This window comes from Microtus oregoni, unplaced genomic scaffold, assembly GCF_018167655.1.
Source record: "Microtus oregoni isolate MIOR12 unplaced genomic scaffold, Mior012 000011F_ref0000422, whole genome shotgun sequence".
Classification (NCBI taxonomy): Eukaryota; Metazoa; Chordata; class Mammalia; order Rodentia; family Cricetidae; genus Microtus; species Microtus oregoni.
In genome coordinates, this window is record NW_024543070.1 from 19,760,437 (window position 1) to 19,788,285 (window position 27,849).

Sequence of the window (27,849 nt, forward strand, 5' to 3'; positions counted from 1 at the left end):
ACCAGGAGGCTCAACTGCAGAGCTTGGAAACGGTGTGCCCCAGAATAGGGCACGTGAGCTTCCTCTACGCGAGTTTTCAAAACTATGCTGGCCCAAGAGGGGAGCAGGCCTGCACCCTTTTCCATTTTTAGGTTAAAATGCCTTCGTAGGTTCAGCTCAGTAGTGTATCCTCCAGACTAGTCTTAATCCGTTGCAGACGTCAAGGTCGCCCGTCCCTTTGGGTCTTTTTTTGCACTGGTTGGATTTTAAAAAGTCAGGCGGGCACCAGGAACCTCCTGCTGTTTACTGGGTAGAGGGGGGACACCTCCCTGCCGAAGCGGAGGCCCGGTAGGGCGTGGCAGCTGCGGAGAGAGCATGGCGGGGGCGGGGTGGGAAGCGCGCCAGAAGGGCGGGGGGGAAGCGCGCCAGAAGGGCGGGGGCGAGCCAGGGCGCGCTCCCGGGATCCTCGTGCACGCGCCGCGGTGCCGCCCGCCCCCGCCCCGCCCCGCCCCGCCCCGGTCAGCTGGGTTCCGCGTCCAGGCGGCTGCGGAGCATCCCGGGCGGCGCGAACGGCCCAGCCATGTCTGCAGCCATGAGGGAGAGATTCGATCGGTTCCTGCACGAGAAGAACTGCGTGACCGACCTCCTGGCCAAGCTCGAGGCCAAGACCGGAGTGAACCGGAGCTTCATCGCGCTCGGTGGGCGATGGGTCCCCGGGAGCGGCGCGGGGCGCGGACGAAGGGCGGGCGGGAGGCCCCTGGCGCGTGGAGCGGGGCCTGGGAGCCGGGAGCTGCGGGACGCTGACGTGTCTCCTCTGCCGAGCCGGTGTCCAGCTGGGTGGAGGAGCCCGGCCTCACCTCCCGGACCCCTCGGCTGCCGGGTCTGGCGTGGACAATCCACGCCCGCGCACGGGATCCGGGTCAGGCCGAGCCGGGCTTCCCAGCCAATGCACCGCGCGGGCCAGCTGGGAGGAAAGGGAGGCAGGGGACTGACTGCCCTGTATACCCAGTCCTGGCGGGCGCTCCCTGGGGTGTTGAGGCCGGGGATTGCTCGGTATGCTCAGCCCAGGCGGGCACTGTCCTAAGAGTTGAGGCAGGGGAATGCTCTGTATACCCAGCCCAGAAGGGCTGTGCCCAGGGAGTAGAAGCAGAGGCCTCCCCAGGGTCCCCAACCCAAACAGCTGCCGGTGAATGGGCAGGCCGGACCTCCTTATGGTTGGTTTCTCTCTGGCAATCGAGGCAGGAGGAAAACGCCTAGAAAAGGCCTAACCTCGAAGTGTGGGTGTGGGCGGGGACTGTCTTTTTAGAATGTCCGCAGGATCACCCAACTGCTTCTCTCCTCTGCTCTCCAGGTGTCATCGGACTGGTGGCCTTGTATCTGGTGTTCGGTTATGGAGCCTCTCTGCTCTGCAACCTGATAGGTTTCGGATACCCAGCCTACATCTCGTAAGTGGCTCACCCTGCAACCAGCTCTCCCCTCCACTTTCAGGGCTTGTGGGCTGCTTGGCCCAGGTTCTTGAGACAAAGTCCCATAAGGTTAATGTACTGACTGCTTAAGGTTACACATTTGGGAGCCTTAACTTGTTCTCCCATCTCCTGTCAGCTAGCCAAAAGGTATTTTATTTATTTATTTATTTATTTATTTATGTCAGATTATACTGACAACTTGACCTTATCCAGGCAGCACAAACTGTGGTGGAGCTCAGTCCTCCGCTTCCTGGCAGACAGACTTCAACAAGTATTGGGAGTGAACTGCATCCCATTGATGACTTACGGTTATTTCCACCATATGTTTTTATAAACAGTAAAACCCAATTAAGAATGCTAGCACTTTCTTAATTCAGAGTTATAGTCGGGACAGGTGAAGACTTTCGGCTTTATTTATTTGGTCCCGGGTTTCACGCTGTAGCCCTGACGTGCCTAGAACTTGTGATACTTAGAGCAAAGACTGACCTCACCTCACCTTAACTGTTCTTTCTAGTGCTGGGATTACAGACGTGAATCACCGGTCTGGCTTAGCTTTTTGATTTTTAAAAAGGCTAATTAGTGATCCAGTGAGCTGGCTCAATGGTTTGTTGTTTGCCACCAAGTCTGACACCTTGAGTGGAGTCTGTGGCCACCCACATGGCAGGCAAGAGAGCTGACACCTGCACGTTGCCCTCTCACCTCCACGTGCCCGGTGCCGTTTGCTTGTTGCTTCCTACAACAGATGAGTAAAGGAAATGACAAAAATTTAAGGCTTTATTTTTTCTTTAATTTTTAAAATTTTTATTTTTTGTGTATGGGTGTTATGCCTATGTCTGGGCACCATATGTGTGCTTGGCACTGGAGGAGGCTGGAAAAAGGGCGTTGGAGTCCCTGGAATTGGAGTTTTGTACAGTTGTGAGTCACCATGTGGGTTCCGGGAATCAACCCTGGGCCCTCTGGAAGAGCAGCCTGTCCACTTAACTGCTGAGCCATCTCTCCAGCCCCAAGGCCAAATATCAAAAGCAAATTTGGAAATACCATAACAAACCTTGTAAAAGACATCATAATGTAGCTCCATGGTTATATAAATTATTCACGTAATTAGAAAATGAACCATAAGTTTAGCATTTAATGAGTATTCATTATTTTATAACTTAATGTTTATTTTTGAATTTATCATATCTCTCTTCAAATCAGAATTGCTCCTCTCTCCACAAATGAATTTTGTTTTATAGTGTAACAAAGCTGGTGGTTTCATCCATTTGGTTTCTGAATCCTCTCACCCATAGTGATAAAAATAAAGGTGAAAACATTTCACTCGGAGGCCAAGACACAGATAATATTATAGCACGTGACTCTCACTGGCCAGATTGGAACTTAACATATGCTGGAAGGGAGAAAATGTTTTATTGCTGTTTTGTTTTGTTTCATTTCTGAGGCAGTCTTAAATAGCCCAGGCTGGCCTCAACCTTGCTGTGTAGCGATGACGGTAAACGTCTGCTCCTCCTGCTTTCTGTCTGGCCAGTGCTACGATTATAGGCAGTGCCCCCACAGCTAGTTTTGCAAATTTGTTTTGAGAAGTTGGTTGTTCTGGATAAAGGCCAGCTACCGATGTGACGTGCTTGCTTGTGAAGTTGGAGACCCTCAGGCTCCAAGTTGAGGAGGGCGTTATCTGCTAAGGCATCATGTGAGTTTTGTGATGGTACCAAAGACCACTAAGGCAGACTAGGAAAATTGGTTCCCTGCAGTAAAGGTAGAGAAGCCCTTTTAGTGATATTTGATGTAAAATGCTCAGAACAGCCTTGTCCAAAATAGCTATGTGTGTGGTAACAAAGTTACCCTGCAGTGTCCTCTTTGACCTGACTCTTTCAGTTTGGGACTCTTTCTTTCTGTTTGGGTGTCTTAACTTGTAATTCTTTTAAAAAGGTAACATTCTGAGGCGTGTGTCTTAGAATTGTTTCTTTCCCTCTACCATGTAGGTTCTGGAGGTTGAACTGGGGCTGTAGGTTTGGCGGAAGCCTTTTGCCCGTTGAGTCACTGCTCCTTCCCCTAGAATATGGATTTTTTTAAAAAACATTGATGACATAATCACCTTCTTTTTCTCCATCAGTGTTACTTGACATAATTGTGCGATAAACATAGCTTCTTTGTTGGCATGAATAGATTATTATGTGAGCTGTAGAGAGTTCAGTCTGTTTCTTGGAACTGGAGAGCCTTCTCAGCAGTAAGGAGCACTAGCTGCTCCTGTAGAGGACCCAGGTTTGGTTTTCAGAGCCTGATGGGCAGCTCATAACTGGCTGTAACTCCAGTTCCAGGGGACTCATAGCTCTCTCCTGGCCTCCACGGGTACCAGGCACGGACATGTTGCATATACATACACATGCAGGCAAAATATTTAAACATACAAAATAAAATTAAAAAAAAATTTTTTTTAAAAGTCTGTTTCTAAACTGGGCACGATGGCACACACCTGTAATCCCAGCTCTTGGAAAGCAGAAGCAGCAGGATCTTAGTGAGTTCAAGGATATCCTGGTCTACATAGAGAGTTCCAAGCCATGCAGTGAGACTCTATCTCAAAAACCAAACCAAAACAAAAAAACACCTATTCTGGATGGAGCACGTAGGTCCACATACATGTACAAGTGCATATGACTAAGGGCGGGACAGAACTAGGTTGTGTGTTTCCTTGTCTAAAAGTAGTCTTAGGCTGGGCTATTTTCAGCCATATTCAATGTGATTTTTTTTTTTTCCTGAGACAGGGTTTCTCTGTGTAGTCCTGGCTGTCAAAGCGATTTTTAAGTTGCCATTTCTAGCCTTATTATTTCTTTGTTTATTCCTTCATTGTCTACATATTACTGGCTTTTTTTACTTACAAGATGTTCAGTGTTTCCGTTTGGTGCTAGATGTTCTAGCAGTAGAGCTGGTCATTTCTAAGTAGTAGGGGGTTAGATTTTCCAGGGTTAGAGTTTAGTCAACAAGTATATCTGCTGTATTTTCTTTATAGTTTTTATATTCTGAGGCAAAGTAAATTTTAGAGTTAGAAAAACACTAAAGATGTAATAAAGGACATTGAATGATTTCAGCAAAAAAAACAGAAAGTAATATTCAGTGATTATAGCACTGCTCCCACTGGTGTTTGTATGTATGGACTGGTGTTTGTATGTATGGACTGGTGTTTGTATGTATGGACTGGTGTTTGTATGTATGGACTGGTGTTTGTATGTATGGACTGGTGTTTGTATGTATGGACTGGTGTTTGTATGTATGGACTGGTGTTTGTATGTATGTATGGACTGGTGTTTGTATGTATGGACTGGTGTTTGTATATATGGACTGGTGTTTGTGTATGTATGGACTGGTGTTTGTTTGTATGTATGGACTGGTGTTTGTATGTATGTATGGACTGGTGTTTGTATGTATGGACTGGTGTTTGTATGTATGGACTGGTGTTTGTTTGTATGTATGGACTGGTGTTTGTATGTATGTATGGACTGGTGTTTGTATGTATGGACTGGTGTTTGTTTGTATATATGGACTGGTGTTTGTATGTATGTATGGACTGGTGTTTGTTTGTATGTATGGACTGGTGTTTGTTTGTATGTATGGACTGGTGTTTGTATGTATGTATGGACTGGTGTTTGTATGTATGTATGGACTGGTGTTTGTATGTATGTATGGACTGGTGTTTGTATGTATGGACTGGTGTTTGTATGTATGTATGGACTGGTGTTTGTATGTATGGACTGGTGTTTGTATGTATGGACTGGTGTTTGTATGTATGGACTGGTGTTTGTATGTATGTATGGACTGGTGTTTGTATGTATGTATGGACTGGTGTTTGTATGTATGGACTGGTGTTTGTTTGTATGTATGGACTGGTGTTTGTATGTATGTATGGACTGGTGTTTGTATGTATGTATGGACTGGTGTTTGTATGTATGGACTGGTGTTTGTATGTATGTATGGACTGGTGTTTGTATGTATGGACTGGTGTTTGTTTGTATGTATGGACTGGTGTTTGTTTGTATGTATGGACTGGTGTTTGTTTGTATGTATGGACTGGTGTTTGTATGTATGGACTGGTGTTTGTATGTATGTATGGACTGGTGTTTGTTTGTATGTATGGACTGGTGTTTGTATGTATGGACTGGTGTTTGTATGTATGTATGGACTGGTGTTTGTATGTATGGACTGGTGTTTGTATGTATGGACTGGTGTTTGTATGTATGGACTGGTGTTTGTTTGTATGTATGGACTGGTGTTTGTATGTATGTATGGACTGGTGTTTGTATGTATGGACTGGTGTTTGTTTGTATGTATGGACTGGTGTTTGTATGTATGGACTGGTGTTTGTATGTATGGACTGGCCTTTCTGTAGCTCCCCCAAGGTTCTGATCTATGCAGTCTGGGATACGGCCTCGGCCTGGGGGTCTGAAAGGTGTATCAATCCTTTATACTTTTTAGAGGGTTCTAGTGTGCAGAGTGTTGAGAGCCTCTGGTATAGAGGCAATGATGACCACCACACAAGTGCCGTTAAGTGTGAAGACTGGGCACGAGGGAGGGAAAAATAGCCTTCTGTTCCCGAGAATAGTCTAGAGACCCCCTCAGTGCTCTGCTCTGTGTAGGAGGGGCAAGGGAAAAGAAAAAGGGGATCTGTGCACAGTAAAAAGCATACAGACCCAAGTCAGTAAACGTTCAGGCAGCCAATATTAATTTAATTAAGTCTGTTCATTGTTTAGCCATGACTATTGTCATTGTACAGTTTTTCAAGAGAGAGAAGGTCTTTAACAAATGGTGGTTTTGAGTAGCACTCAGGTCATTGTTCCTGGGGTTGGGGAGATGGCTCAGTGGGTCAGAGTGCTTGCTGTGCAAGCATGGGTGCCCAGCACCCACGAAGAAAACTGGGTCTCTATGTGTGCATGTGCCTGTGTCCCCAGCATTTCAGGGTTGAGGGAGGTAGATCCCAGCAGCTCGTGGCCAAGCCGTCTAGCTGAAACAGCAGGCTTCTGGTTCACTAAGAGGCTTTGTCTCAAGGAAGTAGCATGGAGACGCAGAGGAAGACACCGGAAGTCTGTCTCTGGCCTCCACGTGGGCACACAGACAAACCCGCACACGTGTGCGCATGCATTGCCATATTAACCCGTGTTCACCCACCGCCACCACCACGGTTTCTGCTGGTCTCAGTCGCTTTGGGCTAATATAACCAGAGGTGATTTAGGAGTGAGGACATTTTTGTTCTGACTTCTGAAGGCTGAGAATTCCAAGACCAAGCTGCCAGCTGATTTGGTCATCTGATAGCTGTTATCTGCTTCGGAAATGGCACCAGCTTGTGGCATAGTCATGTGGCACAAGAGGCGAATGAGCTTCCTCGAGCCGCTCACATCGAGCAGAGCATTTAAACCTAATCATCTTCTAAAGGTCTCATCTCTTAGAACTGTCACATTGGGTATTAGGTTCCATCAAACCAGTTTGTGGGGTACCGAGCTTCAGGCCCCAGTGGTCACCTTCACCCAGTCACTCTCTGTTCCCCTTACCGGTCTCTTCGTTCCCCCAGACAGTTATTTTTCAAAACTGAGGTTCATCTGCTTAGCAGATGTCAACGTCAGCCACATGCCAGGTGCTGGTGCCCTTTAGATACGGCAGGGAACGAGAGAGACACACACTCCCATTTGCATGGACACTGCCGCGGGGAGCAGGCAAGAACTAGGTAAAGTAGTGGCCAAAAGGCGAGCTCTCAGAAGAAAAGAGGCAGGCAGCTGTGTGGTAGAGAGTCACAGGAAGGGCTCTTTGGAAGTTTATCTGCAATGCTATTTAGGATTTAGGAATGAGCTGGAGCCAGCCTGGCAGAGGCAGTGGAGGGAGCCACGGCCTGAGGCTGCAGCAGCCTGGCTGTGTGACAGGGAAGAGTGCTGAGGGAGATTCCAAAGGGGTGTAGGTCTGCCGAGGGCAAAGCTGGCGGTGAATGGCGTGCGCCTTCTGCTCCAGATGGTTGTATTTTTCCTGATTGCATCAGAGAGGGTGTGAATAACGGGTCACGTGATAGAAGCTCTCAGGTAAAGTGGAAATGGCTGCTGAGACCTCTGGAAGGGATAGGTGATCTGGCTAAAGGTCTGCCAGAAGTTATTTCCTTCTTTCCTCGCCTTTCAGCTTTGTTCTTGCTGTTTCCTCCCCTTGTGCCCATTAAAGGAAGGGGCACAGAGATTGCATCTAAAGGTCAGTATTGGGCCTAGAGATTGCAGGGTGTGGAAGTGAAATTTGGAAAAGCTCATTTGGCTGCCTGCCTTTTTCCATTACTCACCCCCTTGAGAACTTCATGGGTGAGGCTCAGGTGCATCTGGCCCCAGGTCAGGACTCAGCGAGTTGGGGGGAGGCTGGAAACAGTGATGAGGGGAGACAGGGCCTCCTCCCAGGCCTCCTTCCCTGGGGCCATTCTGCTTTTCTTTGTGCAGTTTCTTTGAGCTCCCTAACCTCTGTGCTTCTGGACACTTTGGCCACCTGGACAGGCAGTCTGAAAGCGAATTCCAGCCTGTTTTGTTTCCAGGAACTGTTGGCAGGTACACCTGCGTCTCCTCCCTCTGCCACAACAGACAACAATAGAACTTGTAAGGACGGACCCACATCTTCTCTCATAGGCCAATGTACACTTCATGCCCAACATGTCCACAACCTGTAGAAACATCCCTACTGTCTAATTTGAAATATTTTTGTCACCCCTGAAAGGAAATCATTAACAGTCATTCCCATGTCTCCCCGCTCAGTTCCTAGGAACCCTTAGCTAACGTGTTCCTGTGGGTCTGCCTTGAGCGTTTCATAGGCGGGTCATACACTTTGTGGCTTTTGTGACTCAGTGCAGCTCTGCCTTTAATGACAGCGCATACTCAAGAGGCCCTGAGACCAGCAGTGAGTGGCCTGCACCTTCCTACGCAAGCCCATGCCTGAGACCTGTGAGGACCTTTGGGCAGTGTTGCTGGTACCATGCTAGTTCAGCCAGGGGCTTGAGTCTGACCCTGCTTCTCTGTACAGGTGGAATCGTGAGGCAAAGTCTAATGACTTGATTTTCTATTTTTATTATTGCCCCGCAGTGAGGAGAAGTGGAGAGGGCTGGTCTTCTGTCCTACGCACAAAGCTTTTGGTCTAAAATTCTGCACAGGCATCTGTGTCTTTCTCCCCTTCGTTTCATACGTGCTTAGAAAACTCAGGCTGCTTCCTTCCTAGAGCTGCCGCGTTAGAGGTCAGATGTGCATCACCTTCCTTCAGTGTTTTGTATGTTTTAGTTTTCTTTTCTGTCGTGTAGGGGTTGAACATGGCCATGCTACTAAAGCCCGGTACCACTGAGCTAATGCAGATTCCTTTTAGTTTGAAATGGCATTCTCTGGTCAGGCACGGGGAACACACACCTGTAACCCCAGCACTTAGAAAGTGAGGGTGGAATATCAGGAGTTCAAGGTTATGCTGAGGCCAGCCTGAGACCCTGCGCACCCCAGAGAAAAATAAAGGAGTTGAGGAAGGAGAAATGATAGCCCAGGGATGGGCACAAACACACATGGAGGGAGAGAGGGAGAGAAGGAGAGAGATTTATTATTTTAAATTGTGAGTCCATGTGGGGAGACGTGAACATCCGTGGGTACCCGAAGAGGCCAGAGGCGTTGGGCCACCCGAAGCTGGAGTTACAGGCAGTTGTGAGCCATCCCAGGGTGCTGGAAATTGGACTCTGGTCCTCTGCAAGAGCAGTAAGAGCTCTTAACTGCAGAGCCATCTCTTCAGCCCTGAGAGTTTTATCTTCACAGAGCTGCTGGACATTTGTGTAGCGTTTTATTTAGCTGAAAATTACATATATCTCTGTCTAAGGCCTTCACAGTACAGTTCATTTAATGTTTATATCAATCCTGTTATGTAAATACTATGGTAATTCCCACCTTTACAGACAGGGGGCAGAAGTGACAGTAACTGGCTCAAGACTTTGCAGTCTGTAGTGCACCACGCCCATCTGCGCTCCATACATTACCATACAGTTCGTGAACTGGGCCAGGGGCTGGAGATTGAAACGCACAAAAGACTCACAGAGATACGGGTCATCCTTGAATTCCCCAAGAATGCCCCTTTTAGTGTGTTCAGGGGCAGCTTATATAGGGATCCTTAGCTGATAGCCACGCCCCAGCCAAACCCACCAGAAACCACTCTCCTGCCATCAGGGTCTCATGCTTAGAGCAGCTGCAGGCTGTCTCAGAGCAGAGGAAAACAAGTTGTTTACAAGCAATTCAGGATCAGGGGTTCACAGCTCCCAACAGCAGTTCATGGGTGGGAACTGGTGTGTGACCCCATGGAGCGTGGCTCCCTAATCTGGATCTTAGTTAGATGCTTCCCGTGTGGCCTTTCATGTGGCCTGTGGATTCATGCAGTGACCTTATGCAGTGAAGGAAACTGAGCTCTGGTGTTAGCTTTTGTATGAAATCAGCTCTGAACACACTATGCAGAATGTCCTCTATCTCTCAGGTAAGGTGCCTCCAGCCCCATATACCTACACATGGAGGCATTTTCTGTGTTTCGTGAACGTGCTAGAGTACTCTCGGTTACCTGTCATGTAGCTTTAATTTATCAAGGCTCTGGAGACGCTGCCAGGGCCTCACTCTATGCGTACACTCTACTGTTGACGACATCCCAGCGCCTGGCTTTTGACACCAGTCTCAATAAGCAACTCTGTCCGGTCTGGAACTCATTACCCCTCTGCCTCCGTTCTCCTGTCCTGGAATTTTAGATATGTACCATCCCCCTTGGCTGAACTTAAACTTTATGACACCATACTTGACAGAGATACTTAGCTCCACAGCCTTTGGTTTTATTGACAGTGGTTGTCCTGGTGTGATTTACCTGTGGACGTATTTACACAGTGTGCTTGTCATTAGTAAGTTGGCTCTTGGATCCTTTAAGAAAATATTAGAGTAAAGGAGGGCAGATACGACGGCTCAGCAGATAAAGGCGCCTGCCACCGAGTCTGGTGACCAGAGCTCAGTCTCTGCAGCCCACATGGTGGGAGGAGAGAACAGGCTCTCTGTGTTCCGACCCTCACATGTGCACCGTAGTAAACAACACCACACCCCACAAGCAAATAAGTAGTAAGAATTTTAAAAATAAAGATTAAAGGAACAAGTTCTATTTTTCATTGTTTTTGTATAGTTAACTGGGAAAATAGTTTCTCCACAGTTAAGAAACCCACTAAACACTACCCATCTCGTTTATGTTCTTTTGTTTGGTTTGTGGCACATGGTATAAATAGTAAATAAGTGAATTAATTTGATTGACTCATTCTGCTATCAGCCTTTCTTGCTCTCTTGGTCATATCTCTTGTTTTGAAAACACATATTCTTCACTGAAAACAAAGCAGCAAACAGCAGCAAAAGGAGACCTAGGCAGTGGTAGCATGTGTTTTAGTACCAGCACTTGGGATACCTTGGAGGCAGGCAGATCTCTCTGAGCTAGAGGCCATCCTGGTCTACAAAGCAAGTTTCAAGACAGGCAGGACAAGGACAAAGGCTATTTAGAGAGACCCTGTGCCTCCCTACCCCCAAAACGGTGAAGCTTGTGGCCACCATAGTTCTTTATCTTCTTGTTTTTCTAGGAAGAAGGAGAACATTTCCCTTATTTACATAGGAGCAAAATAGTTCATATACTTTAAAATATCTTTTTTTTTTAAAGAAAACTATTCTTATTTTATGTGTATTGGTATTTTGCTCGCATGTATGTATGTATGCAATGTGTGTGCTTGGTGTCCACAGAAACCAGAAGAGGGTGCCAGGTCCCCAAAACTGTCTTGAGTGGTCACGTAGGTGCTAGGATCAAACCTGAATCCTCTGTAGTAGCAGCCAATGCTCTTAACCACTGAGCCACTGTCAGCCTCCTAAAATGCCTTCGTATGTGAAGCACTGGTGATGGGAAAACTGTGTTGCTGTGTCAGGAATGCTCGTGTCTGCGGTGACCAGAAGCGTGACAGACATTGTGATCCGTATTCTTTGTATTCAAGTGTCTGAGGATTGACCTTGAACTCCAAAGTGTGTTCTGTGGAGCCTAGCACTACCTCCCTCCGCAGGTGCCGGTTTCCTTGCTTCTCTGAGCATTACAGCCTCGTCCTGTTTATGCTTAGCAGATGTACCTGTCAGTTTGCTAATGCAGTCGACTGGTTCAGATCCTAAGGATGGGCGTGATTGACCGCAATGGTAAAGTCTGTGCTTTGGAGATAGACTTACTCATTTTACTGAATTGTAACTGAACTATGTAACGGTGTGTGAGACAACAGAGGCTAACGTGGAGCTGATGATCACCAGCTGTGCTACCCTTTGGCAAACAGCCCAATTTAAAGGAAATTATTTGTATTCGGTGAGGGTGTGGAGAGGGCAAATGAACACATGTGGAGGTCAGAGGACATGTCTGTCGTCTGTTTACCCCTTCGACTTTTTAAAAGTTAATCTTTCATGTTTTAAGTTATATGTGTGCACAAGCTTGTGTCCATATGAGAGTATCTGTGGGTGGTGTGTGTGAACGCAGGTGTCTGAGCACTCTGGAGGTGTGAACCACCTGAGTGCAGCCCCTCTGCGAGGGCAGTAAAGACTTTTGGCCGCTGAGCCAGCTCTGCAGCCCTCCCCTCTTCCACCTTGTTTTGTGGCACTTTCTCTTGTTCCCGGCAGGTGCTGGATGCAGTGGCTAGCGGTCTGATAGTGCATTGCACCTATGCAACTGAGTTAGTTGGCTGGCTTCACCAGCCGAGCCATCTTGCTGGCCTCCGGCTTTCACTGATACAACTCCCTGTTCCTGTGTGTAGAGACTGTAATGGCTGAATTCAGGGTCGTTCTTTTTATAGCTTACAGGGGAAAACTGATTTTGTCATACTTTGGATTTCCCAACTTTACTTCATGAAACTTTGAGACAAGCTACGAATTACAAGTGTTTCCAAATACTATTTTCTCCCTTTCCTTTTCCCCATACTCATTTTTGTTATTTCTTGTCGTTTTCCCCTGTGCTTAAACCATATGCTAAAAACCACCGTTATTCACAGTTGGAAAGAGTGGGGATGTTTTATTCTTCAGTATGGTGAGTCTGTGTGGCTTGTGGTTCTTTCTGCCTTGGTTCAGAGGAACAGGTCGCCCCCAGGCAGAGTCTAACTAACTTGGAGTGACAAGGTTTGGATTTTAAATCCACTTTCTTCCCTTCTTTTTCTGGGTGGGGACTGATCATTTCTTTGCTACTGGGGAAGACTTACTTTGACTGGACCCGACTCAGTAGAAGCTCTCAGCGAGGACGGCCTGCATCGTGGTAATCTGTTCCTGCTGGCATTCTTTGGCACCCTTCATTCTCATGGCCAGAAGTTAAGCATGCTCTGCAGGCTCTCGTTTTTCTTAGGGCACTGCTTCTTCAGAGCAGTACGTCCGTGTTTGTGTTACAGGACACGTGGAGTAGGAAGACTGATTCCTGCGTGCCTTAGTCCCGGGCTCCCAGCAGATTGTTGGACGACACTTTCTTTAGAGAGATGGGAAAGCTCTCAGGTTCTGCTGGCTTTTGGGGCCTACTGAGCCCCAGTAGAATCTGTCAGCTCAGGAATCTCCCCTCGCCCTTGGTGATAACCAAGTTCACTTTGGCACCCACAGTGTATCCTTACAGACTTGGCTTCCTCTCTCCAGTTCCTGGTTGGGAGCAGGATGCCAGGATGCCAGCAGCTTCCACAGCCATGGCTTCTCAGACCTTTGCCCTCACCTACCTGAGCGAGTTTCTGACAGCCAGAAGGAAGAAACTTGGTCTTGATGCAGACCATCGTCTGGAGGAGCAACAGAAAGAGCTTAAATCCATTTGTTTCCTTAGTTTTTGTTTCCGTTGACTTTTGTTCTGAGTCCCCTGCTATCCTGACTGAGTGTAGTTAATATTTGGCAGCTCATTAAGTAGAAAGTTCAGAGGAGTCCATTTCATCTGATAGGCTTTGTGCCTCTTCTGTTTCTCTGTGTGTATAATATCGAAGGCTTTTAATCCCTACAGCACAGGTCGTGTCGTTGTTAGAGAAGACTGTTTGTAAGGAAATCTATTAGTAGTTCCTCAAGAGAGAAGTTAAGTGAGTGTGTTCACTTTAGTGTTTGTTCTAGTGAAGCTCCAGAGAGCATGGCCTCCTAGGAGGCAGTGGTACTGTGTGGAGCTCAGAGCTTTCCGCATGGAGTCTCCTCTGCCCCATTCCTCATGCTCATCTCAGAGGCTTAAGGAAGTAAAAGTCTGTCACTCCAGTGTCTGGACTGACTTTGTACTCTGAATCTTTCTGGGTACCTGTACTGTCAGCACACGTAACACATCTTTTATTTGTTTGCTGTCTTGTTTTCACACAAAATTAGAATGTTTTATACTCAGCAGTGTATGTTGGACATCTTTGCTGTCCTTTTTAAAAGCTTCTGAATATTTAAGATGTGTTTAACAGGCCATTCCCCCTTTAAAATGTGTTGTGTGGAGATTCTATAATCTTTCAATTGAATTGAAATGCATTTTGATACGACTCCGTCATCTTTGGTGTATGTGTTGGGGGGTGGCACTTCTGTAGTGGTCTGAGGACAATATCAGGTGTCAGTCCTTGCCTTCCTCCTTGTTTGTGGCAGGGTCTCCTGTTTGCCATGGTGTCCACCAGGCTAGGTGGCTGGTGGGCTACTGAGGGTGGGTGTTTGTCTCCCATCTGCTAGAGCAGTGTGGGGTCAGACGCACATTACCAAATCCGCTGTGCATGGTGCTGGGGATCTGGACGCAGGCCCCGCTCGCGCTTTACCCACGGAGCCATCTTCTCAGCCTCTTATTATCTTTGGGAACAATAGTCTGGCTTGAAACAGATTCTCGTGCCCTCACCTTCCAAGTGCCGGTGTGGCAGGTGTGTGGCGTCACACCCAGCTCCTGTGCAGCTGAGGGCACGCGGCTGCCCTCTGCCTTCCAGAGGCTGAACAATAGATCTCAAGAAGGAACTAGACCTAGCTCCTCTGGGTGGGCGTAGATGGTTGTCTTCTAGGTTTGTGGTTTCCAGCAGACTGGAACACCAACTCAGAACACCATCCTGTCATGTCTGGTGGAACCCTCCCTTGCCCAAGTAAGCAGGCAGGAGGATAGCATGGTCTTCCGGGGATTTTGACTTTGAGACCGTGACCTTTTCTCTACTCTTTTTGCACTGTGACCAGTTTTCTAGTACAGGATAAGATCTCAGTGGTACCTTCCAAAGCCGAGGGTGCAGTCCGCCCATTGTACATGCACTAACTGGTAAAGATTACCTGTCCACTGTGCTCCAGACGTTGTGCTAGGTCTGTCCAGTCTGGTGGATTGGTCTCGTAGTTAAGAAAATGGCTTGCTCTTCGGAGGTGGTCCTGGGTGTAAACCCAGCTGTGCTACTTGTAGCAGTGCTGTTTCTCTTCTCTACGCTACAGTTTCTTTCTTTAAAAGACAAAACAAAAAAAGGTATCCCATGGGTTATTATCAAGGTTTTATATATTTTTTTATTGTTTTTGACAGGGTCTTGTCATGTAGCCCTGGCTGGCCTGGAACTCAGAGAGATCTCCCTGCCTCTGCCTCCCGAGAGCTGGAGTTGGTTTGCCGCAGTTCATGCATTTGCCTGATGTTGGAGAGCGGGCTGTGGGGCAATAATGGATCTCACTAATTGACAGTGTGTTTTCTTTTGTGCTGCTTTTCAGGATGAAAGCCATCGAGAGTCCCAACAAAGATGATGACACCCAGTGGCTGACGTACTGGGTGGTATACGGTGTGTTCAGCATTGCCGAGTTCTTCTCTGACCTCTTCCTGTCCTGGTTCCCCTTCTACTACATGCTGAAGGTACCCTGGCTGTCTCTAAACGGCTGTCCCTCCACATCTGTGCCTCCCTGGCCCTCTCTCTCTCAGACTCCATTTCAGGGCCCTTACACCTGGAATAGTAGGAGCAGGGGCTTAGATGTTGGATCCCAGTGGCTCTTGTCCCCCATTACAGCCAAGGAGGCAGGATTCATGTCTCCCCACTTAAGGCCTTGGAAGAGCTAGGCAGTTTGTGTCCAAAGCTGTGTTTGGTGATTGCAGAAGAGGAAGAAAGCGCTGTGACGTGTACCACCCAAAGAAAGAAGCGTCAACATGTTTTTAGTGTTCCTGGTGCTGAATAGGAGTCACGATTTGGGGGGAAAACATGTAATTCTCATAATAAACTTGGGGAAGAAAATGTCCAGTTGGTTGGGAAAGTCATCTTGGTAACTTCGGCTGCTGTGGTAGTCATCTCAGCCCTGCCAAACCTATTTGGCACAGGACTAACCCAGGCTGCCAACATTTGGGGGAAAGGACAGGAAACGGAGACTCATAACTGGATTTCCATAGGCTTCTGGCTTGCCCAAAGGTGAATGAGAGGGAGAAGGTTGTCGACTTCGTGGATACGGTGGTGGTTTTCCACTGGATGGCAAGCTGTCCTCGATGGATCCCCGGGTGTCGTCCAGTCAGTGGGTGTAATGTTCCCAGAGCGCAGACTTTGTAGGCTGGAGAAGGTGGTGTGTCCAGTTCTGAGGACTCCAGGCTAGCCTCTTTCCCGTTTCATTGTAGGCATTTTACTGCTCAGCATACATGACATAGTTTAAAGGTTCAAGTCGTTCTGAGAGACTTTGAAAAAAAATCTGCATTTTGCTTAAGAAACAACCATTGTCGGAGCTGGAGAGCTGGCTGAGGGGGCGAGAGCACTTGCAGAAGATCCAGCCTCCATTCCCAGCACGCACAGAGCTGCTCACAACAGCCTATAATTCCAGGGGACCTGATGCCTCTTGTGGCCTCCATGGGGACCGGGCACACATAAGCTGAACTCTCATACATAAAATAACATTGGCACATAGTTACAGCCGCTCTGCAGTTAATGCATGTGTTGGGATTTTTATTTCAGCTCTCATAATTTTCAAGCCTATTTTTGCTAGGCTCTTACTTTGATTTTATTTGACTGCGTGAGTGTGTGTGAGTGTGCACTTGTGAGGTCAGAGGGCATGGTCAGCAGCCGCGCTCTGGCCGCTAGGCTTGCACGGCCGTCTCACTTCTTTGAGCTGGAAACGGTCTGTTGTGAATTTTGCATCATTCCCTTGTGGGTTTGCTCCTGACAGAGTCTGTGATTGATTATGTTGTTTTTCCTTAGAAACAGTGTACTCATCAAGTATCTTATTATTTTGGTCTGAAAACCAATTTTCCTCCAAGGGATTCATAAACTCTGTCCAGCCGTGGAATAAAGGCCACACCCATTTATGCTGGAGTTGGGGTGGGCCAGTCAGAGCTAGCCTGGGGAGACTGAGGCAGCCGAGGAAACAGCAAATGAATGACTCCCCCTCCAGCTGCCCCTCTGCACCCTCAAAGATGCCTGGGAGTTGTCTCTGGCAGAGCCTGAGGAGTGGGGAAATCCTGACTTTTGATTGGTGAGTGCCCCCACTCCCTGTTTTCCTCAGAGCCTCACAGAGATAGCCTCCTGTGCTAAAATCTGAAAATGTAGGAAGGAGGGTTTTTGTTTTGTTTTGTTTTGCTTTGCTTTTTAAACTTCAAAGTTCGGAAACAAGAAGAAATGCAAAAATCACAGAAAAAGATTTGATAAATTTGACTAAATAATCATTTTAAGAACTGAGTTTCTATGAGAACAGGTGTAAAGCTGTCAGAATTCTGACAGACCAGGAGGATCTACTTACAACATTTGTATCAAATGAGGAACTGATCATAAAATATGTTAGACTTTCTGTAAATGAAGAAAGAACCAGTCAGAACTTCTATATAGATATTTAATTAAAAAGAAAAGGTGACTGTGAGTGTCCTGGAAGCCTCCCCGTGACGTGGGACATGGGCGCTCTTAGTTAAAACACTGGATGAAGCAACCTGGAGAGGAAAGGTTTTATTTCCCCTACAGCTGCCAGTCAGTCCATCTGGAGGGAGGTCAGGCAGGAGCCTGGAGGCCGCAGCTGAAGCAGAGACGTGGAGAAGAGGGGCTGGTTCCTGGCTTGCTCAGCTTGCTTTCTTAGACAAGCTGGGCCCGCCCGCATCCATTAGTTATCAGAATGCCCCACAGACTTATCCAGAGATCAATCTGGTGGGGGTATCTTCTCAGTTAAGATTCCCTCTTCTGAAGAGATAAGAACACTGACTGTTCTTGCAGAGGACCTGGGTTCAATTCCCAGCACCGATGTGCCAGGTCATAACCGTTTATAACTCCAGGCCTCCACCAGCACCAGACACACACATGGTGCATAGACATGCATACAGGCAAACACTCAGACATGTAAAAATAAAAAATAATTAAAATGAAAAGATTCCCTCTTCCCAGGTTTGTGTAGTTGACAAAAACCAACCAACACATGGAGTTAAAATTAAATATTTTGTTCACTAGATTGACAAGATTTTTTGTTTTGACAACTCTCTTGTGGCTTCGCTGTGAGAAAACACTGGTGTGTGCCCCCAAGCCTGGCTTGGCAGACAGTAGAAATTGAAAATACCTGGTGAGGATGAGTGTACAGGAGGAATTGGACATGTAACGTACTGCAGCGAGCAGTGCTGTCATTAGAACAGACATTTGAGAGTTTCTGTTGAATTGAAAATGACGCTGTCATAATGATGCCCCAGGGAAATGTTCACAGCACATGATGGTTGCAGAAGGATGCTTTTTCTTTTGTTGTGGAAGAACATGATAACATCTCCTTTTGGTGTGTGTGTGTCTGTGTGTGTGTGTGTCCATGTTCACATATATGGGCACAGTGCGTGGAGGACAGAGTTGGTGCCGGTGTTTTCCTCCATTGCTTTCTATCTCATTCACTGAGGCAGAGGCTCTTGACCCCATAGCGCATCCCTTCTGCTAGTCTGGCTAGCCAGCTTGCTCTGCCTCCACCTGCCAGGCACAGGGCTTATAGCCCACCCCACTCCCACATCAATGCTTTATGTACTGCACCGTCTCTCCCCGGACCCAGCACTTCTCATTTTAACTTTCTGTCCTTGTTGACTTGACCGTCTAGAGTGACCAAAGAGGTGGGTTTCAGTTGGTTAGCCTGTGGGCATGCCTTTGGGGGATATTTTTTCTTTTTCTCTTTCTTTCTTTCTTGCTTTCTTTTTTCTCCTTCCTTCCTTCCTTTTCTTTTTTTTTTTTTTTGGTGTTTTTGAGACAGGGTTTCTCTGTGTATCTCTGGCAGTCCTGGAACTCACTCTGCAGACCAGGGTGGTCTTGAACGCACAGAGATCCACCTGCCTCTACCTCCCTGAGTGCTGGGATTAAAGACCTGTGCCACCACCTCCTGGCTGGGGGATTATTTTGATTGCTAATTGCTGTCAGAGAGCCCAGCCGACCTGTGGGTGGTACCCTTCCCTGGGTAGGTGGTGCTGAGCTGTTTTAGAAGCTGAGCTTGAGCCTGAGTGAGCCGGCAAGCGCTCCCCCTGGTGTCTGCTTCAGTTGCCGCATGAGTTTCTGCCTTGCCCTCTCCCTGTGATGCACCTGTCAGCTTACACATACCCTTTGGCTCCCTGAGTTGCTTTTCCTCAGAGGACCAGAAATGAAAATAGGATACTTTAGTAGGACCTGAAAGCAGGCAGATCTTACCCCTTCCCTGCTCTTTTTCATTTTATTTATGACTCAGGAAGAGCAATCTTTTTTTTTTAACTTTTTCCAAAAGACAGGGTTTCCCTTGTGTTGTTCAGGTGACCTCAAATTATTGTGCACAGTTTGAAAATTTTATTTAATTATTTATTTATTGAACAATTGATTTTAAATTTAGCCTGTCACCTTTCTGTGGCTGTATTGAAAGGTTTTCCAAAATCTTCCTTCCTTAATCATACAAATTTACATAAAGCCATTGTTTGCACATTTTTATTATATTTTAAGCATTATTTTCCCTGCTTCATTCTCTTCTACTTTCATATCATCAGAACATAAATGGTGGACTTAAGTTTCTGACAAGTTCATTGTAGCGTAGTAGGAAAAGTTGATACATAAAATCCGTCTCTCTCCCTCTCCCCTCCCCTGCCTTCTCCTTCTCTCTATCTCCTCTCCTGCCTTCCCCTTCCTTCTCCTTCCTTCTCCTTCCCTCTTCCTCCTCTTCTTCCTCCCCACCCCACCCCTCCCTGTTGCTGCAATTGAACCCTGGGCCTGGTGCATTTTAGACAAGTACTGTATGTGAGATGCATCTCCAGCCCTTGAAATATATTTTCTCTGGCATTAGCTTTAAGTTCTTGCCAGGATGGTCCTTGACTGTCAGTGTGTATCCTGCTTTTGGATGAATGGCGTTGCAGCCAGCCAGACTTGTCTGACTTGTGTGTGGATTCATTGTGGCAGTGCTGATGTCACAGCAGTCCAGCAAGAGCAATCTATGCTCTTCGTCTGAACTGTGGGTAAGAGTGGGCTTGTGTGGGTCCTCTGGGGGAATTAGCAGCCGGCACTCAGAGGAGAGATCATGTCTGTGTGAAAATAGTTACATAAATTAAGGTGGAGTTTAGAAAGCTGATGGCTGAGTATTGCCTGGAGAGTTGAACAGTAATTAACCTAATTTTTAATATGAGAACTGGAAATGCCGAGAATGTAGGTAGAGAGTGGTAATTATTTTACAGTAACTAGAGGGCACCAGGAAATACCAAGTGGATAACTGGTTGTATATTCTACGGAGTGATCGCATGGAAGACAGAACTGGAGATATTTGACTCTGGTCCCATCTGTTAGCCTTGCCTTAATTCATGCAGAAAAGAGAATCTGCCTGGCTGATTTCCCACAAGTGGTGTCTCTGTGGGTGGACGGCATTTCAGAGCTCCACTAATAGTGAGAACTTTGGCGCCTGCTCTCCTGCCAGCTGAGAAAAACATCACGGAGCTGGAGAGATGGCTCAGCAGCTAAGAGCACTGGCTGCTCCTCCAGAGGACCCAGGTTCAATTCCCAGCACCACATGGTGCCCCTCAACCACAAGGTGGTTCCATAACTCCAGTTCCCGAGGGAGCTGACCTCTGTGGGCACTGGATGCACATATGTCACGATACATATTCGCAGGCAAAGCATTTGTACACATGAAGTAAATGAATAAATGTAAGGAAAAACATTTTAAAAGATCATGATTTTCCTAAAACCCTACAGAACAGAAAAAGGACTCAAACATGCTGAGTTGCCTAAACTCATGAGACAGACCTCTTGTGAGTCTTAATTAATCTGCTGAATCATTTGGACTTCACCTTGATGCCTTCTTTTGAAGTGACTGTTTCTCCATGAATAATTTATTCTTGAAAATTAAATGATAATAAAAATCCATAGTCCATCTTTTGGGAATATGGGCATACATTTCTAGAATACTTAATGTTTGGGCATCAGAATCTTTGGAGAACCTTGAGAAAATCAGGATGATTGTTAAGTCCTGACTGGAGTATTCTGTAAGGGTCATCTCAGCCAGCGGCCTTGAAGCTGCTCTGGATGCTGGACTACCTGGGCCATCCATTTTGAGTGGTGTCTGGCCCCTTGTTCTGAAAATACATAAACTTTTAAAGGTAACATACATATCTATATTAATATAAGTATAGACTGTGTGTTGTACACAAGTCAGCCAAAGATGATTTTTTTTTTTTGTTTTGTTTTTCGAGACAGGGTTTCTCTGTGGTTTTGGAGCCTGTCCTGGAACTAGCTCTTGTAGACCAGGCTGGTCTCGAACTCACACAGATCCGCCTGCCTCTGCCTCCCGAGTGCTGGGATTAAAGGCGTGCGCCACCACCGCCCGGCCCAAAGATGATTTTTTGTTTTATGTTTGAGCAGGTAAAATAATACATCACGTATCTTGTAGTTCTTCTAGGTTTATTTCTTTATGTTTGGAGCCAGGATTTTCAGGGGGTCTCCCTTGATCAAACCTGATCATCTTTAACTTAGAATGAATTCACAGCCTTTCGTTTTCTGTGGAAATAAAAGCATAACGTTTTCCACACAGTAACATATCTTTTGACTTCCATTTTGAAGTCAAGACATTTTTAAAATATATAGGTTGGTTTAATCCAGCAGTTTTCATAACCCAGTGTGTCTTAGCGGTTGCTATTTCTCCCTCAGCAGTCAAAAGATCCAAAGACAACACAATAACATACAGTATTCAGGTTCTGTATATTTTTTATCTTTTTGTGGCTTTTATATTACTTTATTCCTTTTTAAGGACTTTATTATTATTTTTTAAACCTATGACTATATATATTTTTTCTCTTTTCTTTCTGAAGCATACACACACACACACACACAAACACACACACACACACACACACATATATACATACTATAACCTGTTCAGAGACTTTTTTCTGTCTGGGTCTGTTTATACCGAGCATCTGTATTGATTTTTGATCGCATAAGGCAAATCTTAAACTCCTTTGTTAATCAATGACATGGATCAGCTTAGCACAGGGCATTGGAGGCTGCCCCCCCCCCCCCACTGGTTTCTTGAGAGCTTAGCTTCATGGTGGAGGTATCAGCAGGAGCCACGTTTACCATCCCAGCTCTGGGAAGCTGTTGGGTCCACACTTCCACCAAGTAGCTCACTGCCTTCTTGCTTATAAACCCACTTACGTGTTCAGTAGCAGGGCCTCTTCAAAGAGCCTTGCCTGTGTTTGCTGCTAGCAGTAAGCCAGGAAGCCATCTCTTAAAGCAGCCTTGCCTCTACTTGCCACTAGCAAAGAGAACCTACTGAGAAAAGGCAACTGAGAAGCCACACTTAACTCAACTTTTGTGTGTTTAGAATCCTTTTTAAAGTTTATTTTTAAATTTCATTTTACATTCCAACCACAGTTCTCCCTCCCTCCCTCTCACCCCTCCTCCTGCTTCCCCTTACCTCCCCCATAGCCTGCCCCCCCCCATTCACTCCTCCCTGTGAGTAAGGGCTCCCTTGGGGAGTCAACAAAGTCTGGCCCATTTAAGTTCTGGCAGGACCAAGCCCCCCTCCCCCTGCATTCAGGCTTAGCATGGCATCCCACCATAGGGAGTGGGCTCCAACAAGCTAGCTCATGCACCAGGAATAGATCCTAGTCAGAATCCTTTTTAAAAAAAAAAAAAAAGCTTTATCAGGTTTTATGTGGATCTACATTGCCCCACGTTGGGTAGACAGACTTTTCTTTCCTGCCTACCAGTTCTCAAATAACCAACATGGAGACTCATTATTAATTATAAATGCCCAGCCAATAGCTCAGACTTATTACTAAATAGCTCTTATAACTTAAATTAACCCATTTTGCTTAATCTATGTCTTGCCACTTAGCTTGTGGCTTTACCTCTCCTTCAGCAGGTCTTGCTTCCTCTGCATCTCCTGGTGACTCTTCTGACTCCGCCCTTCTTCCCAGAATTCTCTCAGTCTGGCTCTCCCACCCAGTCTCTCTTGCCCAGCTATTGGCCAGTCAGCTTCTTTAGTAAACCAGTCACAGTGACATATATTCACAGTGGAAAAGGATATTCCACACTGACCTCAAACTTGTATGTTAGAAGTGGTCCTCAGATTGCTGCTGAGTGTGTGTGCATCTGTGTGTAGGGTGTGTGCTCACCTGCATGTGTTCACACACACAGACACACACACACGCACGCACGCACGCACACCAGCCTTATGTGGTGCTGGGGATCTACACTCAGGCCCTCACACTGTGCAGCAAGCCCTCTTGCCTCCGTGTACTGGTTTTTATTAGCAGGTACTCATGTTAGGAGAAAGGATTTCAGCTGATAAGATGGTGCAGTGGCTTACAGTGCTGTGCAAGCCTGACAGCCTGAACTTGACTCACAGACCCACCGTAGAGGGAGGGAACTGATTCCTGAATGCTGACCTTTGCCCTCCACAGTGCACTGCACTCACACACATGCACCGTGTTTCAAATCGTATGCAATATACAAATTTTAAAGCATGATGGGTTTTATTATGACCTACTCATACATCCCTTTTTTCCAGTAATTCTATCGCCCATTCTTATTTGTTTCATTTTTCTATTTATTTCTTTTAGACATGGTCTCACATATCCCAGGAAGTTAGCATTAACTTCCCTGTGTAGCTGAGGATGCCTTGAACATCTCATTCTCTGGCTCTGCCCATGTGGAGTGCTGGAATTATGGACTGATACCACCATGCCTAGGTTTTGCAGTGCTAGGAATTGAACCAAGGTTTTGACTGTGCCAGGCTTGCACTGTAGCACCTGAGCTGTATCCCCAGCCCCTTGTTTTCCTCTTCCTTCTCTTTTGAGACAGTCTCTTTGTGTTTCTCATGCTGCTTCATTAGTGGTTGTGGTTTTTCTCCGTCTAAGAAAAGCCTCCAGTTAGCCCTCAGAAAATCTGGAGATGCAGTGGAGATGTCAGAGTGGTGGGACCGTGAGTGTGGTCCCAGAGTGCCCAGGTCCCCGTGAATGTGGTCCCAGAGTGCCCAGGTCCCCGTGAGTGTGGTCCAGGGTGCCCAGGTCCCCGTGAGTGTGGTCCAGGGTGCCCAGGTCCCCGTGAGTGTGGTCCCAGAGTGCCCAGGTCCCCGTGAGTGTGGTCCCAGAGTGCCCAGGTCCCCGTGAGTATGGTCCAGGGTGCCCAGGTCCCCGTGAGTGTGGTCCCAGAGTGCCCAGGTCCCCGTGAGTGTGGTCCAGGGTGCCCAGGTCCCCGTGAGTGTGGTCCAGGGTGCCCAGGTCCCCGTGAGTGTGGTCCCAGAGTGCCCAGGTCCCCGTGAGTGTGGTCCAGGGTGCCCAGGTCCCCGTGAGTGTGGTCCAGGGTGCCCAGGTCCCCGTGAGTGTGGTCCCAGAGTGCCCAGGTCCCCGTGAGTATGGTCCCAGAGTGCCCAGGTCCCCGTGAGTATGGTCCAGGGTGCCCAGGTCCCCGTGAGTGTGGTCCCAGAGTGCCCAGGTCCCCGTGAGTGTGGTCCCAGAGTGCCCAGGTCCCCGTGAGTGTGGTCCCAGCGTGCCCAGGTCCCCGTGAGTGTGGTCCCAGCGTGCCCAGGTCCCCGTGAGTGTGGTCCCAGCGTGCCCAGGTCCCCGTGAGTGTGGTCCCAGAGTGCCCAGGTCCCCTCTCACCAGTGCTCTGCTCCCCACAGTGTGGCTTCCTGTTGTGGTGCATGGCCCCGAGCCCGTCTAACGGGGCCGAGCTGCTCTACCGGCGCATCATCCGTCCTGTCTTCCTGAAGCACGAGTCCCAGGTAGACAACGTGGTGAAGGACGTGAAAGACAAAGCCAAAGAGACCGCAGATGCCATCACTAAAGAAGGTGAGGCTTAGGGACAACTTGGTGCAGTGTGGAAATGTGCTGCCCCAGACTCACACAGCAGACTTTTGGCCACCTTGTCCTCTCTGATTCCTCTGCTTCCTCAGTGACACATGTAGCTTCAGTCACCACATTAGAAAAATGGCTCGGCCCCTGCAGGCAGATGTTTTAGAGTCTCGTCTACAGTTAGCTATATCTGTGCAATCAGTTCAGGTTGACCTGTTTAGTGTGCCGTTCTTATCATTTCTGCTGCTGGGTGTGGCCATACATGGCTGGTCCTCAGCATCTGGGAGGCGGAAGCTAGGTGAGCAGCTTTTTAAACTAGAGAAAGCAGGGAACCATCACCAAGTGGCTGTGCTAATTTGGTTTTCTGTTGCAATGATAAAACCTTGGGTCAGAAACCAGCACTCGGGAGGCAGAGGCAGGCGGATCTCTGTGAGTTCGAGACCAGCCTGGTCTACAAGAGCTAGTTCCAGGACAGGCTCCAAAACCACAGAGAAACCCTGTCTCGAAAAACCACAAAAAAAAAAAAAAAAAAAAAAAAAAAAAAAAAGAAACCAGCTTGGGAAAGGAAAGGTCTGTTTTATCTGAACAGGTTACAATCCATCGCTGAGGGATGCCCAGGCAGGAGCTGGCTGCAGAAGTCAGGGAGCAGTGCTGCCTGCTGGCCTGCTTCCAGGCTGTGTGGAGCGCTACCTTTCTTTATGACAGTGGGTGGGGCTCTCTTGGATCAATTAGGAATCAAGAAGGTACCCAGAGACATGTCCACAGGTTAATCTGCTAGAGGCTGTTCCACAGCCAGGTTCCTTCTTCCCAGGTGTGTCAAGTTGAAAATTAGGATCAGCTGTCACAAAGGCTGTCCTGAGTCAGACCTGAAATGGTAGCATAGGGAACCCGAGGGTAGATTGTTTGTCTAGGAACTGCTTGTGAAAAAGTAGCACAGGGAACCTGAGGTAGATTGTCTAGGAACTGCTTGTGAAAAAGCTTGGATGGAGGTGGAAGCAATGAAGAAAACATGGAAAGATAGCAAGATCAGGGTCAGAGAGGCTGGCAGGGGCAGATGGGGGCCGCCCACGGGGCCATGGGCGGGGCATTGGCTTAGGCTGTGTGTGAGAGGGGCTGCTGGAGGAGGCTGAGCGGAAGGGCAGGGCCGTCTGTGCCCGCTGCATTAAGAGTGGACGGAAGGGGTTGGGAACTTAGCTCAGGAGTAGAGTTTGCCTAGCAAGGGCAAGGCTCTGCGTGGGTCAGTCCTCAGCTCTGGGGTGGGGTGGGGCACTGAAGGAAGGAAATCAGCCCTGTAGTTAAGGTGTCCTGACCTGGCCGGAGATGACAGCTTCATGATTCCTTGCTGTCATGAGGAGACTCTGGCTCCATCAAAAACGGCTGCCTTCTGTGGAGTCTCACTGGAGCTTCCAGAAGACTCTGCCCACCTCCACCTCACCCGCCACATCCTGTCCTGGGGGCAGTAGTGGCACAGTCAGCAAGTCTAGGTGTTTCCAGTGCTGGTGTGGGCCCTCTCTCCTCCTGTGATCACCATGACAGTCTCTCCTGCTTCTCATCGCTGAAGGAGACAGGACAGGTGATGATGTCATACGAGCATTGAGGCTGGATGACCTTCAAGAAGTCTGCTTAAGTCTTGAGGACTTGTGCTCTAAAGAGGCACTCTGTCCATTTCCTGGAAGCCCTCTTAGCCTTGGTCACGAGCCTCCTTGTGTGCCCATCCTAGTCTCCCGCATTCTCTAGTAGCCAGGGATGCGTGGAACTCACACCGGAAAAGCCTGTGATACGATTCTCTTTCTCCCACAGTTAAGAAAGCTACGGTGAATCTACTGGGTGACGAGAAGAAGAGCACCTGAGCCCTGGCTGATGGCCCCACCCGCTGTCACTCCCAGCGCTCTGCGGCACACTGGGGACAGTGGCATAGGCGATGACTATGTTGCCTTGGAAACTTTTTGATGTATTAAAAATGGAATGTGTTGTAAGCTGTTTTGCTTTTATTGTCATACATGTAGGGAGCATTTTCATTTACATCTAACACAGTGGACAATATCTAAACATTTTTAAGTATTTTGCTGAGTAGGAAGACATGCCACTGTACTCCAGGAACTACAAACAGACTGGAATCGATGTCCGTAAGCTTTGCTCTGCAGGGCTCACCTGCATGCGTTTTCTGGTACTGACAACTAGGAAATTACTGATTCTGCTTTGTGTGGTGTATGGTTTTATATAGCTCTGTGTTTTTAGTGTATTTGTGTATATATATTTGTGCATATATACAGGGGAATGTTATTGCTTGGCTAGAACATGCTTAGTGCTTGAGAGGGAGAGGCCCTGTAACCTGTGAGGCACCTGCTCTCATGTGTGAGCGTCCAGGTCACGCTGCAGCCGAGTAACACGCGGACGAGCACAGTAAGGCGTGATGCAGCAAGGAAGGTGGCCGTGATTGTTCCGGACAGTCTGTCGAGCAGGTGCCGCACTAGGGAAATACTTGCACACAGTGATCAACTCCGGTTCCCTGCAGAAATGGTGATACCATCTCACCTGCTGTACATTTGTCCGGTTTTGATGCTGAAATGTCAACCATTCCTGTTTCACCTTCAAAACTGGGCAGCAAGTGTCTTAGTCTCTCCTCTCCATATTCTGTTAAAACCAACTCAAGGTACCTCCCAGACATGCCCACTTCTGCTGCAGAAACCCTGTTACTGCTTCCCGCAGCGCAAGTGATGTCCATGGGAGAAGGTCCGAGTTGACTTCTGCTTGCCCGTCTTTCCCAAATAGAATAACAGCATGACTCGGAGAACCGAGAATGGCGTGAGCTTGTGTCTGGCTGGAGGCAAAGCATTTGTTTGCATCTGAATGATATTCAAAGGCATGTAAAGTTACGGAATTCCTACTAAATATTCCAGACAGTTAGTGCAGCGGTTATTTCCCGCCTCAGTCATTCAGATGAGCATCGCTGCTGTTCTGGGGAAAGAGCCCCCTGTCCACACCTGCAGAACGTGATTATAGCCTGTCCTCCTGGTGTGCTCCACCAGACAGACTTGCGTGTGCCGTCCCTTCCTCTGTGTTCCCAGACTCCCTGTTGCCTGAAGCTTGAGAGTCCTGACCTGTGTGGACTGTTCTTTCCTGTGCGTGTATAGCTGTGACAAAGTAAGAATTAGAGAAGAATTACGACAATACACTCTAATAAAGATTATGTTTATCTGGTCTCAAA

General features: G+C 47.6%; 1 protein-coding gene across 1 annotated transcript; it reads left to right on the top strand.

Annotated features, from left to right (window-relative positions):
• The first annotated feature begins 469 nt into the window (after positions 1–469).
• On the top strand, positions 470–27,849 carry LOC121453641 (receptor expression-enhancing protein 5). Its single transcript, XM_041660543.1, has 5 exons — positions 470–677; positions 1,331–1,424; positions 15,137–15,275; positions 24,470–24,638; positions 26,442–27,849. The coding sequence occupies exons 1-5, from the start codon at positions 560–562 to the stop codon at positions 26,489–26,491; spliced, it is 570 nt and encodes a 189-aa protein (XP_041516477.1). The 5' UTR covers positions 470–559; the 3' UTR covers positions 26,492–27,849.